This window comes from Phoxinus phoxinus (assembly GCF_949152265.1).
Source record: "Phoxinus phoxinus genome assembly, chromosome: 22".
In the NCBI taxonomy this organism is placed as follows: Eukaryota; Metazoa; Chordata; class Actinopteri; order Cypriniformes; family Leuciscidae; genus Phoxinus; species Phoxinus phoxinus.
In genome coordinates this window covers 877,734-893,671 of record NC_136897.1, presented here as the reverse complement: position 1 = coordinate 893,671, position 15,938 = coordinate 877,734, and the positions used below count along the sequence as shown (strand labels likewise).

Below are 15,938 nucleotides of genomic sequence, written 5' to 3'. Positions count from 1 at the left end.
CTAGTCTCGAGTGTTGAGGAGTAATGAAGTGATATTGTGTGCAGGTCTAGTCTCGCGTGTTGAGGAGTAATGAAGTGATATTGTGTGCAGGTTTAGTCTCGAGTGTTGAGGAGTAATGAAGTGATATTGTGTGCAGGTTTAGTCTCGAGTGTTGAGGAGTAATGAAGTGATATTGTGTGCAGGTCTAGTCTCGAGTGTTGAGGAGTAATGAAGTGATATTGTGTGCAGGTTTAGTCTCGAGTGTTGAGGAGTAATGAAGTGTTATTGTGTGCAGGTCTAGTCTCGAGTGTTGAGGAGTAATGAAGTGATATTGTGTGCAGGTCTAGTCTCGAGTGTTGAGGAGTAATGAAGTTATATTGTGTGCAGGTCTAGTCTAGAGTGTTGAGGAGTAATGAAGTGATATTGTGTGCAGGTCTAGTCTAGAGTGTTGAGGAGTAATGAAGTGATATTGTGTGCAGGTCTAGTCTAGAGTGTTGAGGAGTAATGAAGTGATATTGTGTGCAGGTCTAGTCTAGAGTGTTGAGGAGTAATGAAGTGATATTGTGTGCAGGTCTAGTCTAGAGTGTTGAGGAGTAATGAAGTGATATTGTGTGCAGGTGTAGTCTCGAGTGTTGAGGAGTAATGAAGTGATATTGTGTGCAGGTCTAGTCTAGAGTGTTGAGGAGTAATGAAGTGATATTGTGTGCAGGTCTAGTCTAGAGTGTTGAGGAGTAATGAAGTGATATTGTGTGCAGGTCTAGTCTAGAGTGTTGAGGAGTAATGAAGTGTTGTTGTGTGCAGGTCTAGTCTAGAGTGTTGAGGAGTAATGAAGTGATATTGTGTGCAGGTCTAGTCTCGAGTGTTGAGGAGTAATGAAGTGATATTGTGTGCAGGTCTAGTCTCGAGTGTTGAGGAGTAATGAAGTGTTATTGTGTGCAGGTCTAGTCTCGAGTGTTGAGGAGTAATGAAGTGTTATTGTGTGCAGGTTTAGTCTCGAGTGTTGAGGAGTAATGAAGTGATATTGTGTGCAGGTCTAGTCTCGAGTGTTGAGGAGTAATGAAGTGATATTGTGTGCAGGTGTAGTCTCGAGTGTTGAGGAGTAATGAAGAGATATTGTGTGGAGGTCTAGTCTCGAGTGTTGAGGAGTAATGAAGTGTTATTGTGTGCAGGTCTAGTCTCGAGTGTTGAGGAGTAATGAAGTGATATTGTGTGCAGGTCTAGTCTCGAGTGTTGAGGAGTAATGAAGTGATATTGTGTGCAGGTCTAGTCTCGAGTGTTGAGGAGTAATGAAGTGTTATTGTGTGCAGGTCTAGTCTCGAGTGTTGAGGAGTAATGAAGTGATATTGTGTGCAGGTCTAGTCTCGAGTGTTGAGGAGTAATGAAGAGATATTGTGTGCAGGTCTAGTCTCGAGTGTTGAGGAGTAATGAAGTGTTATTGTGTGGAGGTCTAGTCTCGAGTGTTGAGGAGTAATGAAGTGTTATTGTGTGCAGGTCTTGTCCTGAGTGCCGTGTGGTGTCGGAGTTCGTCATTCCCAGTATGTACTGGGTGGAAGACCAGGATGAGAAGAACCGCCTCATCGAGGAGTTCAAATCTGGAGTCAGGTACGTGTGAAACGGGTCTGTTTTGCGGCCTGGTAACAGAATTACAGGTATATACAGGTATAGCTATAATATCCCTATTGGATTTCTACAGGAAATCACAAAAACACACAACAAAATCACTTGAATGACATTAAAACTGATTAAATAAAAACTGATTTTATAACTATTGGCAGAAGTACCGGCTTTTTGGTGTGTTTGCACTGAAGGAACTAGGAACGATGTTAGTTCAAGGAACTCATTTGGAGGAAGTAATTTACTTCTACTCCAGAGTCGGAGTAAGCCAGCGCTATAGGATCTACAGTGACGGTAGTGTTCTCTGATTGGCCGAACGCACGTGAGACACCAGCACCCGCCATTATTAATAAAAGCTTTTTAAACTGTTTGCATATACTGACTCCATGAACATGGAAAACAGCGATAGGACATAAATATTAATGGCATTCACCTGTTGTTCTTTTCTCAGACTCGATGATATGGACACCGCCAGTTGTCGTCTCTTAGCTGTCCTTCTTGCCTATTCAATCGCATAACTTATACGTCAGCCGGCTTACGTCACTCCAGAGTTCCTACTGACGGTGCGAACAGAAAACTGGCCCTGAGGACCTTTAGTTCTTGAGGAACCATCCTGGGGTGCGTTTCCCGAAAGCATCGTTAGCCAACTATAGTCGCGAGTTCTGTCGTTATCAGCAGTTCAGCGAGACGGTGTTTCACGAAACCATCGTTAGCCAACTATAGTCACGAGTTCTGTCGTTATCAGCAGTTCAGTGAGTCGTGTTTCCCGAAAGCATCGTTAGCCAACTATAGTCACGAGTTCTGTCGTTATCAGCAGTTCAGCGAGTCAGTGTTTCCCGAAAGCATCGTTAGCCAACTATAGTCGCGAGTTCTGTCGTTATCAGCAGTTCAGCGAGTCGGTGTTTCCCGAAACCATCGTTAGCCAACTATAGTCACGAGTTCTGTCGTTATCAGCAGTTCAGCGAGTCGTGTTTCCCGAAAGCATCGTTAGCCAACTATAGTCGCGAGTTCTGTCGTTATCAGCAGTTCAGCGAGTCGGTGTTTCCCGAAACCATCGTTAGCCAACTATAGTCAGTGATCTCTGGGAATGAGAGTGTTCTGGAAAGGGATCTCTAGGAATGAGAGTGTCCTGGAGAGTGATCTCTGGGAATGAGTGTTCTGGAGAGGGATCTCTGGGAATGAGAGTGTTCTGGAGAGGGATCTCTGGGAATGAGAGTGTTCTGGAGAGGGATCTCTGGGAATGAGAGTGTTCTGGAGAGTGATCTCTGGGAATGAGAGTGTTCTGGAGAGGGATCTCTGGGAATGAGAGTGTTCTGGAGAGGGATCTCTGGGAATGAGAGTGTTCTGGAGAGGGATCTCTGGGAATGAGAGTGTTCTGGAGAGGGATCTCTGGGAATGAGAGTGTTCTGGAGAGGGATCTCTGGGAATGAGAGTGTTCTGGAGAGGGATCTCTGGGAATGAGAGTGTTCTGGAGAGGGATCTCTGGGAATGAGAGTGTTCTGGAGAGTGATCTCTGGGAATGAGTGTTCTGCAGAGTGATCTCTGGGAATGAGAGTGTCATGGAGAGTGATCTCTGGGAATGAGAGTGTTCTGGAGAGGGATCTCTGGGAATGAGAGTGTTCTGGAGAGTGATCTCTGGGAATGAGTGTTCTGGAGAGTGATCTCTGGGAATGAGAGTGTCATGGAGAGTGATCTCTGGGAATGAGAGTGTTCTGGAGAGTGATCTCTGGGAATGAGAGTGTCCTGGAGAGTGATCTTTGGGAATGAGAGTGTTCTGGAGAGGGATCTCTGGGAATGAGAGTGTTCTGGAGAGTAATCTCTGGGAATGAGAGTGTCCTAAAGACTGATCTCTGGGAATGAGAGTGTTCTGGAGAGTGATCTCTGGGAATGAGACTGTTCTGGAGAGTGATCTCTGGGAATGAGAGTGTTCTGGAGAGTGATCTCTGGGAATGAGAGTGTCCTGGAGAGTGATCTCTGGGAATGAGAGTGTCCTGGAGAGTGATCTCTGGGAATGAGACTGTTCTGGAGAGTGATCTCTGGGAATGAGAGTGTTCTGGAGAGGGATCTCTGGGAATGAGAGTGTTCTGGAGAGGGATCTCTGGGAATGAGAGTGTTCTGGAGAGGGATCTCTGGGAATGAGAGTGTTCTGGAGAGGGATCTCTGGGAATGAGAGTGTTCTGGAGAGTGATCTCTGGGAATGAGAGTGTTCTGGAGAGTGATCTCTGGGAATGAGAGTGTCCTGGAGAGTGATCTCTGGGAATGAGAGTGTCCTGGAGAGTGATCTCTGGGAATGAGACTGTTCTGGAGAGTGATCTCTGGGAATGAGAGTGTTCTGGAGAGTAATCTCTGGGAATGAGAGTGTTCTGGAGAGTGATCTCTGGGAATGAGAGTGTTCTGGAGAGTGATCTCTGGGAATGAGAGTGTCCTAAAGACTGATCTCTGGGAATGAGAGTGTCCTGAAGAGTGATCTCTGGGAATGAGAGTGTTCTGGAGAGTGATCTCTGGGAATGAGTGTTCTGGAGAGGGATCTCTGGGAATGAGAGTGTTCTGGAGAGGGATCTCTGGGAATGAGAGTGTTCTGGAGAGGGATCTCTGGGAATGAGAGTGTCCTGAAGAGTGATCTCTGGGAATGAGAGTGTCCTGGAGAGTGATCTTTGGGAATGAGAGTGTTCTGGAGAGGGATCACTGGGAATGAGAGTGTCCTGAAGAGTGATCTTTGGGAATGAGAGTGTTCTGGAGAGGGATCTCTGGGAATGAGAGTGTTCTGGAGAGTGATCTCTGGGATTGAGTGTTCTGGAGAGTGATCTCTGGGATTGAGTGTTCTGGAGAGGGATCTCTGGGAATGAGAGTGTTCTGGAGAGGGATCTCTGGGAATGAGACTGTTCTGGAGAGTGATCTCTGGGAATGAGAGTGTCCTGGAAAGTGATCTCTGGGAATGAGACTGTCCTGAAGAGTGATCTTTGGGAATGAGAGTGTTCTGGAGAGGGATCTCTGGGAATGAGAGTGTTCTGGAGAGGGATCTCTGGGAATGAGAGTGTCCTGGAGAGTGATCTTTGGGAATGAGAGTGTTCTGGAGAGTGATCTTTGGGAATGAGAGTGTTCTGGAGAGTAATCTCTGGGAATGAGAGTGTTCTGGAGAGTAATCTCTGGGAATGAGAGTGTTCTGGAGAGTGATCTCTGGGAATGAGAGCGTTCTGGAGAGGGATCTCTGGGAATGAGAGTGTTCTGGAGAGGGATCTCTGGGAATGAGAGTGTTCTGGAGAGTGATTCTGGGGCTTTCTTTGATGTGACTCGAGCCGTCGCTCATTGGCCGATCGCAGACTTCTGGTGGGGTTGTAGACTCGTAGGATTTACGTCTTTTAGTTTGTCATGAGATTTAAAGCGTAGTTTTTGAAGAGTGCGCATGTGTGAACAAGCTCTAGAACGAGTCTATGATTGAATTGTAAATAAAGCAAAAAAACTGCGAAAAAATAGAAATATTCCTCAGATGACATGTTCATAATTTATAGCAAAACATCTTGCGTTAATTTGATCTCAAACAGATTCATTATCAGTATTATTACTCCAACACCTGCGTGACGTCATCAACCAATGCTGTTGAACGACCAATTTGCGACAATACAGAAACAGTCGTGACTCGCTAGATGATCTCTGCAACGATGCATACTGTAGTAAAGCAGCGAGTTACTGCGTTATACGGGAAACACACCCCTGGTGGATGGTTACTGTAACTGTGCTCATTTATTAAAGCAACACACCCTCCTAGAATATTGGCAGTGATGGAACCGAGCATGGCTTCACAAGAGCATCTGCAGTCCAAACAGGAATCAATAGAATCCGAGGTTAAAGGTCAAACGTTTGAGTGGCGTCTGTAAAGCCTTTGATCTTCCTTTGATCTGCATCTGCACTCAAAACTAAGAGTTGGAAACGGTTTTCATCCATCAGTCCATTTATTCTCCTTTATTGGCAGAGAGATTTCTTTTGATGTTATGGTTTAAACGTGTATCAGACCGTCCTGTGTTTTCTTTATATTGGTGTCTCCCTGAATCTGTTTCTGTTTATCTGTGTGTGTGTTGCAGTAAGAAGCCCTGTAAATACTTTGACCAGGGAAGAGGAACGTGTCCGTTTGGTGGAAAGTGTTTCTACATGCATGCATACGCTGACGGGACGCGAGCAGAACCCGACAAACCCCGCAAACAGCTCAGTGGCGAGGGGAACGTCCGGGTAAAGACACACACACACACACACACACACACACACACTTATGTATGCAAATTACTATGCAAATCCTCATTTAAATAATTCATACGCAGAATAAAGGGGCGGGGCCTGGTTGAGTTAGTTAGCAGTGTGTTAAACTGGCGGTTATGGTAAGGGGCGGGACATTTCCCAAACACACTCGAAGCACTCGACCAATCACAACACACTGCTCCAGGCGACCAATCAGAGCACAGTGTGCTTTTCAGAAGGAGGGGCTTCATAGAGACAGGAAGTAAACCGAGCGTTACTGACAGACTGGGAAGAGAGGAGCCGCAACAATGGAGAATATGAGGAAATAATCAACATTCAAGCAGGAGAACCTGTTCTAGTCGAGCCTGAACTACAGCACGACTGAATAATTGGTCCGCTTGTGCTCTTCTTCACGTGTCAGTCAAAAATAAAAATAAATATTTCAATGAAATGAATGTACTATATTTTAGTTTGATAATGTGTTTTATTTCATATTTTAAATTTTTAGGGGATTTTTATGGTACTAAATTGTATTTACGCTGTATTTATAATCCATTTATTAACTTTTTGAGCATAGACCTGAAAAAGTAATTTCCAACTTAAACTGTCGTAAGTCTTGAAGGCTTTAGATTGATAGTCTTAAGTTTGATCATTTTCAAAGACGACACTTTGGAGATTATTGCTAAAGTGAAAAAAGTTTTAAAAAGTTACCCTAAAAACTGAATTTTACGTATATTATGAAAAATGTGCAAAAATAAATGTTTGAAAAGACTATTTGATATTGTTATATGAAATATATATTTTTAAAAACATGTTTTACTCTAAAACTGTGAGAAATGCAAAACCATAAATCTAAACAAGACATATTCAAAATGTAAGTTTGCTATCTACTAAAATCAGTGAGATGTTGTTCGGCTGCAGTACCAAACGCTTCCACTAGAGGACATTCGTCATTTCTGACCGCGAGGAGCACACGTGACTATTATTATCAGGACTGTTAACCTGTTCAGATCATGGCCATGATTTGTGTGTGTGTTCACACAGCAAGTGGCAAAACCTTTACAAAGTTTCGTACCATTCCGATAAAGTTTTTTTTTGTTTGCACCAGAGGGTTAAAATGTGAAATATTTCTGTCTCTCTCTCAGTTTCTGAATTCAGTGCGTCTGTGGGACTTCATCGAGGAGCGAGAGCATCGTGGGCTGCCCCAGTACGAGGACGAGGTCAATGAACTGGGCGAACTCTTCATGCAGCTCTCCGGAGCCGGAGACGAGAGCGGCTCCTCGGCCTCACATTAATCACATGACTATAACACGTAACGAGAGCGTTTCCGAAGACGACATTCGACCAGTGGTGCGTTTCTGTGCGACAGCATATACTACATCTGTACGAGTATGACATATATAAAGCACCTGTATCGTATCTGTAGGCTGCTATATTCTCCTGGGAGGGTTTTTTAACGCAAGGCCCAAAGATGAATGTATAAAAAACTGGGAACTAAAAATCACATTTTCAAATGCACTCAAATAGTGTATGAAGTATAATAATGTTGTGTCAAAAAATGAGTAAGTAAGTAGTAATTGTTGCACTTAGTTCAGATAACATGCATAATTTATTACATTTGGGCATCATGCAATATTACTGTGGTTAAAAAAAAAAAAAAAGCATCCATTCGTTTTGTCACCAGTGAATGGATTTATCTGTATTTTTAGGATATATTTACTTCATTTTGAATTCAGCTGATATCATAGTACTGAATTTCACTCGTCTGGTTTACTCTTGAATCTGATATGGGTTATTATATATTCATTTTCTGAACTGTATTGTTGAGTGACTCTGGAGCGAGTGTAATAAAGCGTTTCGTGAGCGATTGGTGTGTGAGTGTGTGTGTGTGTGTGTGTGTGTGTTTAGCACATATTCGTTCACAGGCACAGGATCAGAACTGAACTCTTCAAATACACTGAATATCTGATTAAGATTCATATGCATATACAGAGTAGAGATGCACTGATATGAAAATGATGGCCGATACCGATAATTCTTTATATTTGAAAACCGTTAACTGATATATTGGCCGATAAGTTTTTATATAATTTGAGTCGGATTTCAAAAACTAAATTCTCACCATTAAAATCCACGTCCCAAACACACAATTATGATGCTGCACTTTCCTTTTTTTGAAGTGATTTGAATTATATTTCATGCAATTCAACCCCATCATGTAAAGCATCTGAGCTGAAGAAAATAATCCATTATTTATCGACTTTAATATATCAGCCAACATTTTTTATTGATGTATAACATTAATAATGAACACATATCGTCTGATACCGATACCTTATATCCCTGATCAAGAGATTAATAATGAACATGTCGTCTGATACCGATACCTTATATCCCTGATCAAGAGATTAATAATGAACACATATCGTCTGATACCGATACCTTGTATCCCTGATCAAGAGATTAATAATGAACATGTCGTCTGATACCGATACCTTATATCCCTGATCAAGAGATTAATAATGAACACATATCGTCTGATACCGATACCTTATATCCCTGATCAAGAGATTAATAATGAACACATGTCGTCTGATACCGATACCTTATATCCCTGATCAAGAGATTAATAATGAACATGTCGTCTGATACCGATACCTTATATCCCTGATCAAGAGATTAATAATGAACATGTCGTCTGATACCGATACCTTATATCCCTGATCAAGAGATTAATAATGAACATGTCGTCTGATACCGATACCTTATATCCCTGATCAAGAGATTAATAATGAACATGTCGTCTGATACCGATACCTTATATCCCTGATCAAGAGATTAATAATGAACATGTCGTCTGATACCGATACCTTATATCCCTGATCAAGAGATTAATAATGAACATGTCGTCTGATACCGATACCTTATATCCCTGATCAAGAGATTAATAATGAACATGTCGTCTGATACCGATACCTTATATCCCTGATCAAGAGATTAATAATGAACACGTCGTCTGATACCGATACCTTATATCCCTGATCAAGAGATTAATAATGAACATGTCGTCTGATACCGATACCTTATATCCCTGATCAAGAGATTAATAATGAACACATGTCGTCTGATACCGATACCTTATATCCCTGATCAAGAGATTAATAATGAACACGTCGTCTGATACCGATACCTTATATCCCTGATCAAGAGATTAATAATGAACACATATCGTCTGATACCGATACCTTATATCCCTGATCAAGAGATTAATAATGAACACGTCGTCTGATACCGATACCTTATATCCCTGATCAAGAGATTAATAATGAACATGTCGTCTGATACCGATACCTTATATCCCTGATCAAGAGATTAATAATGAACACATATCGTCTGATACCGATACCTTATATCCCTGATCAAGAGATTAATAATGAACAGGTCGTCTGATACCGATACCTTATATCCCTGATCAAGAGATTAATAATGAACACGTCGTCTGATACCGATACCTTATATCCCTGATCAAGAGATTAATAATGAACACGTGTCGTCTGATACCGATACCTTATATCCCTGATCAAGAGATTAATAATGAACACATGTCGTCTGATACCGATACCTTGTATCCCTGATCAAGAGATTAATAATGAACACGTCGTCTGATGCCGATACCTTATATCCCTGATCAAGAGATTAATAATGAACACGTATCGTCTGATACCGATACCTTATATCCCTGATCAAGAGATTAATAATGAACACGTCGTCTGATACCGATACCTTATATCCCTGATCAAGAGATTAATAATGAACATGTCGTCTGATACCGATACCTTATATCCCTGATCAAGAGATTAATAATGAACACATGTCGTCCGTGTCGTCTGATACCGATACCTTATATCCCTGATCAAGAGATTAATAATGAACGTGTCGTCTGATACCGATACCTTATATCCCTGATCAAGAGATTAATAATGAACGTGTCGTCTGATACCGATACCTTATATCCCTGATCAAGAGATTAATAATGAACGTGTCGTCTGATACCGATACCTTATATCCCTGATCAAGAGATTAATAATGAACGTGTCGTCTGATACCGATACCTTATATCCCTGATCAAGAGATTAATAATGAACGTGTCGTCTGATACCGATACCTTATATCCCTGATCAAGAGATTAATAATGAACGTGTCGTCTGATACCGATACCTTATATCCCTGATCAAGAGATTAATAATGAACGTGTCGTCTGATACCGATACCTTATATCCCTGATCAAGAGATTAATAATGAACGTGTCGTCTGATACCGATACCTTATATCCCTGATCAAGAGATTAATAATGAACGTGTCGTCTGATACCGATACCTTATATCCCTGATCAAGAGATTAATAATGAACGTGTCGTCTGATACCGATACCTTATATCCCTGATCAAGAGATTAATAATGAACGTGTCGTCTGATACCGATACCTTATATCCCTGATCAAGAGATTAATAATGAACGTGTCGTCTGATACCGATACCTTATATCCCTGATCAAGAGATTAATAATGAACGTGTCGTCTGATACCGATACCTTGTATCCCTGATCAAGAGATTAATAATGAACGTGTCGTCTGATACCGATACCTTGTATCCCTGATCAAGAGATTAATAATGAACGTGTCGTCTGATACCGATACCTTGTATCCCTGATCAAGAGATTAATAATGAACGTGTCGTCTGATACCGATACCTTGTATCCCTGATCAAGAGATTAATAATGAACGTGTCGTCTGATACCGATACCTTGTATCCCTGATCAAGAGATTAATAATGAACGTGTCGTCTGATACCGATACCTTGTATCCCTGATCAAGAGATTAATAATGAACGTGTCGTCTGATACCGATACCTTGTATCCCTGATCAAGAGATTAATAATGAACGTGTCGTCTGATACCGATACCTTGTATCCCTGATCAAGAGATTAATAATGAACGTGTCGTCTGATACCGATACCTTGTATCCCTGATCAAGAGATTAATAATGAACGTGTCGTCTGATACCGATACCTTGTATCCCTGATCAAGAGATTAATAATGAACGTGTCGTCTGATACCGATACCTTGTATCCCTGATCAAGAGATTAATAATGAACGTGTCGTCTGATACCGATACCTTATATCCCTGATCAAGAGATTAATAATGAACGTGTCGTCTGATACCGATACCTTATATCCCTGATCAAGAGATTAATAATGAACGTGTCGTCTGATACCGATACCTTGTATCCCTGATCAAGAGATTAATAATGAACGTGTCGTCTGATACCGATACCTTGTATCCCTGATCAAGAGATTAATAATGAACATGTCGTCTGATACCGATACCTTGTATCCCTGATCAAGAGATTAATAATGAACGTGTCGTCTGATACCGATACCTTGTATCCCTGATCAAGAGATTAATAATGAACGTGTCGTCTGATACCGATACCTTGTATCCCTGATCAAGAGATTAATAATGAACGTGTCGTCTGATACCGATACCTTATATCCCTGATCAAGAGATTAATAATGAACGTGTCGTCTGATACCGATACCTTGTATCCCTGATCAAGAGATTAATAATGAACGTGTCGTCTGATACCGATACCTTATATCCCTGATCAAGAGATTAATAATGAACGTGTCGTCTGATACCGATACCTTGTATCCCTGATCAAGAGATTAATAATGAACGTGTCGTCTGATACCGATACCTTGTATCCCTGATCAAGAGATTAATAATGAACATGTCGTCTGATACCGATACCTTGTATCCCTGATCAAGAGATTAATAATGAACATGTCGTCTGATACCGATACCTTGTATCCCTGATCAAGAGATTAATAATGAACGTGTCGTCTGATACCGATACCTTGTATCCCTGATCAAGAGATTAATAATGAACGTGTCGTCTGATACCGATACCTTGTATCCCTGATCAAGAGATTAATAATGAACATGTCGTCTGATACCGATACCTTATATCCCTGATCAAGAGATTAATAATGAACGTGTCGTCTGATACCGATACCTTATATCCCTGATCAAGAGATTAATAATGAACGTGTCGTCTGATACCGATACCTTATATCCCTGATCAAGAGATTAATAATGAACGTGTCGTCTGATACCGATACCTTATATCCCTGATCAAGAGATTAATAATGAACGTGTCGTCTGATACCGATACCTTATATCCCTGATCAAGAGATTAATAATGAACGTGTCGTCTGATACCGATACCTTATATCCCTGATCAAGAGATTAATAATGAACGTGTCGTCTGATACCGATACCTTATATCCCTGATCAAGAGATTAATAATGAACGTGTCGTCTGATACCGATACCTTATATCCCTGATCAAGAGATTAATAATGAACGTGTCGTCTGATACCGATACCTTATATCCCTGATCAAGAGATTAATAATGAACGTGTCGTCTGATACCGATACCTTATATCCCTGATCAAGAGATTAATAATGAACGTGTCGTCTGATACCGATACCTTATATCCCTGATCAAGAGATTAATAATGAACACATATCGTCTGATACCGATACCTTATATCCCTGATCAAGAGATTAATAATGAACGTGTCGTCTGATACCGATACCTTGTATCCCTGATCAAGAGATTAATAATGAACGTGTCGTCTGATACCGATACCTTATATCCCTGATCAAGAGATTAATAATGAACGTGTCGTCTGATACCGATACCTTATATCCCTGATCAAGAGATTAATAATGAACACATGTCGTCTGATACCGATACCTTATATCCCTGATCAAGAGATTAATAATGAACGTGTCGTCTGATACCGATACCTTATATCCCTGATCAAGAGATTAATAATGAACACATGTCGTCTGATACCGATACCTTATATCCCTGATCAAGAGATTAATAATGAACGTGTCGTCTGATACCGATACCTTGTATCCCTGATCAAGAGATTAATAATGAACGTGTCGTCTGATACCGATACCTTATATCCCTGATCAAGAGATTAATAATGAACGTGTCGTCTGATACCGATACCTTATATCCCTGATCAAGAGATTAATAATGAACGTGTCGTCTGATACCGATACCTTATATCCCTGATCAAGAGATTAATAATGAACGTGTCGTCTGATACCGATACCTTATATCCCTGATCAAGAGATTAATAATGAACGTGTCGTCTGATACCGATACCTTATATCCCTGATCAAGAGATTAATAATGAACTCTCAAAGGCTACATTTATAGATGATTATATAGTCAGCATATTTTGTACCATATTCAGAAGAAGTGCCACACACATTGATTTTTAGAATCTTTGTTGAAAAGTAAAGTCATCTATGTGCCGATATATCAGGAACACGGCAGGTTCTGTCCGGTAACGGTATATTGTCTTACCCACAATTACTCCACTGTAGTGTTCTGGTTCTGACACCGGATTGGATGAGCCAATATCAGATGACATTTATGTTCATTCTTTACATCAGCAAAAAAACAGAGCTTGTGTGGTGTATTTAACTTAATTTTATTAAAATACAATGGATAAACAATCTGTCAAGTTTACAAGTTAACTCTCCATGACAAGCAAAAAAAGAAAAAGTCCCTAACAAGTTCCATAATAAAGTTAATACTCACTCTTCTTTGAGTTCTGCAACATACACAAAGCCAAAGAGACAGCGAGACATGTGATCATGAAGTGGATAAACACACGGCACTGGCACTTCGGGAATATTTACAACCTGCGGCACTGCGTTCACATACACACACACGGGCACACACGGGCGCACACACACACACACACACGGGCACACACACACACACACACACGTGTGATTGACGAGAACGGCCTGCAGAGAGATGTCCCCCTCAGCATCACGAGGACCTGCGGCACTGCGTTCACACACACACACACACACACACACACACACACACACACGTGTGATTGACGAGAACGGCTTGCGGAGAGATGTCCCCCTCAGCATCACGAGGACAGCGCTGGCGGCGGCGCGGTCACTTGAAGCCGGCGGCGGAGAGCGCGAGTGTGCAGACGGTGACGTCCTCGGTGTGTGTGACGCGGTGCAGCGACGGCTCCGACGCGCTGCGGTTGATCTTCGGGAGCGAGTGCTGGAGGAGCTCGATGGAGGACAGGATCTGGGGAACACATCATGCGTGTAGAGTCAGAGAATACTTCATCTACAGCGACAGACGGTCATCATACACACTTACACATATTATACACATGGTTTGTTAGTTTCACCTAAAATTACACCCACAATTCACCTTTGGCTAAGCCCCGCCCCCCTTAGTTACTGTTGCTACGTCCGTCAACTTCATCTGGGCTCTGGTTTGGTATCAACATGGCTTATGCTGTGACGCTCTTCCTGATGAACTTTGATCAAACTTTTATAAAGCAGCAAATAAAGTGTCCGATAGAAGTAGGCAGAAGCGGCTCAGTGTGCGTTCGAAGGCTTTATTCAAGACATACCGGAGAAACACAAGCAACAACAAGGCATCCAAATAGAGGCAAAAGCATAACGGTCACAGTCAACACATGACCCAGCGCATCATATCCTAATGGAGACGGAGACTGGGACTCACAATATCAGGAGCAACACTGTTCATGCAGAGCTGGTCTCTATTCACTTCTATAATCGTTATTACAAAGCAAACGGACTACGCGAGTATAAAGTTGTGTTTATTACCAGCGTGTGCTAGCGTATCAACAATTAGCGTAGAGAACCGAAATCATGACCTAAACCAGCATAACACTGTCTAACTAGTGTAACTTCACAGTAAGGTTAAAGCACAAAAGTGTGTTGTTGATCTTGAGGGGTTTCGCTGGCTGAGGACGTCCACACAGTTTAATCCACAGACGACACTTGTCAGGATTTGACCGGTTTTGGGAAGGGAAGAAACGGACCCCGCCTCCAACCTCTCTGGGAAACACGTATCTGTGTTACAAACGCCCCAGGCACAACGCTTAACCATATTTCTGATAAAACTACGACGGTAATATCCTGCCGAGACCAAACATATGAGACGCCTGTGTTAAAGTCAATGGAGCGCTGTGAAGAAGTGTCGGACCGCTGTGGAGCTCGTTCTCGGCTGCGCTGTGATTGGTCAATCTACATTCTAGGGCGTGGCTTAGCCAAAGGCGAATTGAATATTTCCACATCACAATTCAACATAGTAATAAAAACAAAAAGTATGATTATTTTGGGCATTAATTGTCTAATAATGAAATGTGAAGGAACATTTATAACGATTTTAGATGGACACATATTGCATTTTTATGACTGATAAACAAAACAATCTCAGTAACAAACATGCAGAACGTATTTTAATGGATTAATTAAACATATTTTATCAGTTTTGACAGTAATAACTATTAAGCATTGCACTACAACTATAAAAAAATGCATTATTATTAATCCAATATGGCAAAAAGTTGTTTTGTCATCTAAATGTTTGAAAGTGTATTTTTCATGTTTTTGCCAAACACTACACATTTCACACTTGGCAACGAATGGCTGTTTTATTTCAAGTTGAATATTTGTTTCAGTGCACCTGAAGAAGACTTCTTTTCTTTCTTTTTTACATCTGCACTGATTTATTTTTAAGGGGGGGGTAAAATACTTAGTTTCAGTCAATCTCATGTTAATCTTGAGTACCTATAGAGTAATAGTGCGTCCTTCATATCTCCAAAAAGTCTTTAGTTTCATCATATTTATAAAATAAAAATACAGCTTTCCGATTCTATCCGGAAAAAGCCGAGGTCCTTGATTCTGGGCGTGGGCGGAGCTATAGAGTCCAGCGGGGATTTCCAGCACAAGAAATAAATCTGACATGAATGGGGTGTTTTATCACTGGGACCGACATCAACCATTCCTATTTAGCGCTGCTGATGATGATTTGCGGTAGTAGCGCGTCGATGAGCGCGGTCTTTCTCTCCTCTGGTCGACGTGTGCGTGAACGCGCTTTTCCGAGAGCAATGCTCATATAAGGAGTTCCACTCTGGTCTACGTCATTAGATCTACGATAGAAAAAAAACAGCCGAAACGTGT

The 15,938-nt window shown here is 41.4% G+C and overlaps 2 protein-coding genes across 10 annotated transcripts in view; one reads left to right on the top strand and one right to left on the bottom strand.

Moving 5' to 3' along the window:
* Positions 1 to 7,690, top strand: part of mkrn2 (makorin, ring finger protein, 2) — a 31,437-nt gene extending 23,747 nt beyond the window's left edge. Inside the window, exons 6-8 of the mRNA XM_079598074.1 lie at positions 1,471 to 1,581; positions 5,673 to 5,817; positions 6,969 to 7,690. Coding sequence (XP_079454200.1) covers positions 1,471 to 1,581; positions 5,673 to 5,817; positions 6,969 to 7,118 — 406 coding nt within the window. The 3' untranslated portion in view covers positions 7,119 to 7,690. The remainder of the gene's footprint in view (positions 1 to 1,470; positions 1,582 to 5,672; positions 5,818 to 6,968) is intronic.
* A 5,693-nt stretch (positions 7,691 to 13,383) lies between these two features.
* raf1b (Raf-1 proto-oncogene, serine/threonine kinase b) overlaps positions 13,384 to 15,938 on the bottom strand; it is a 51,574-nt gene continuing 49,019 nt past the window's right edge. For all 9 annotated transcript variants that reach the window (XM_079597371.1, XM_079597374.1, XM_079597368.1 and 6 more), the window contains one exon: positions 13,384 to 14,025. In XM_079597371.1, coding sequence (XP_079453497.1) covers positions 13,885 to 14,025 — 141 coding nt within the window. In that variant the 3' untranslated portion in view covers positions 13,384 to 13,884. The remainder of the gene's footprint in view (positions 14,026 to 15,938) is intronic.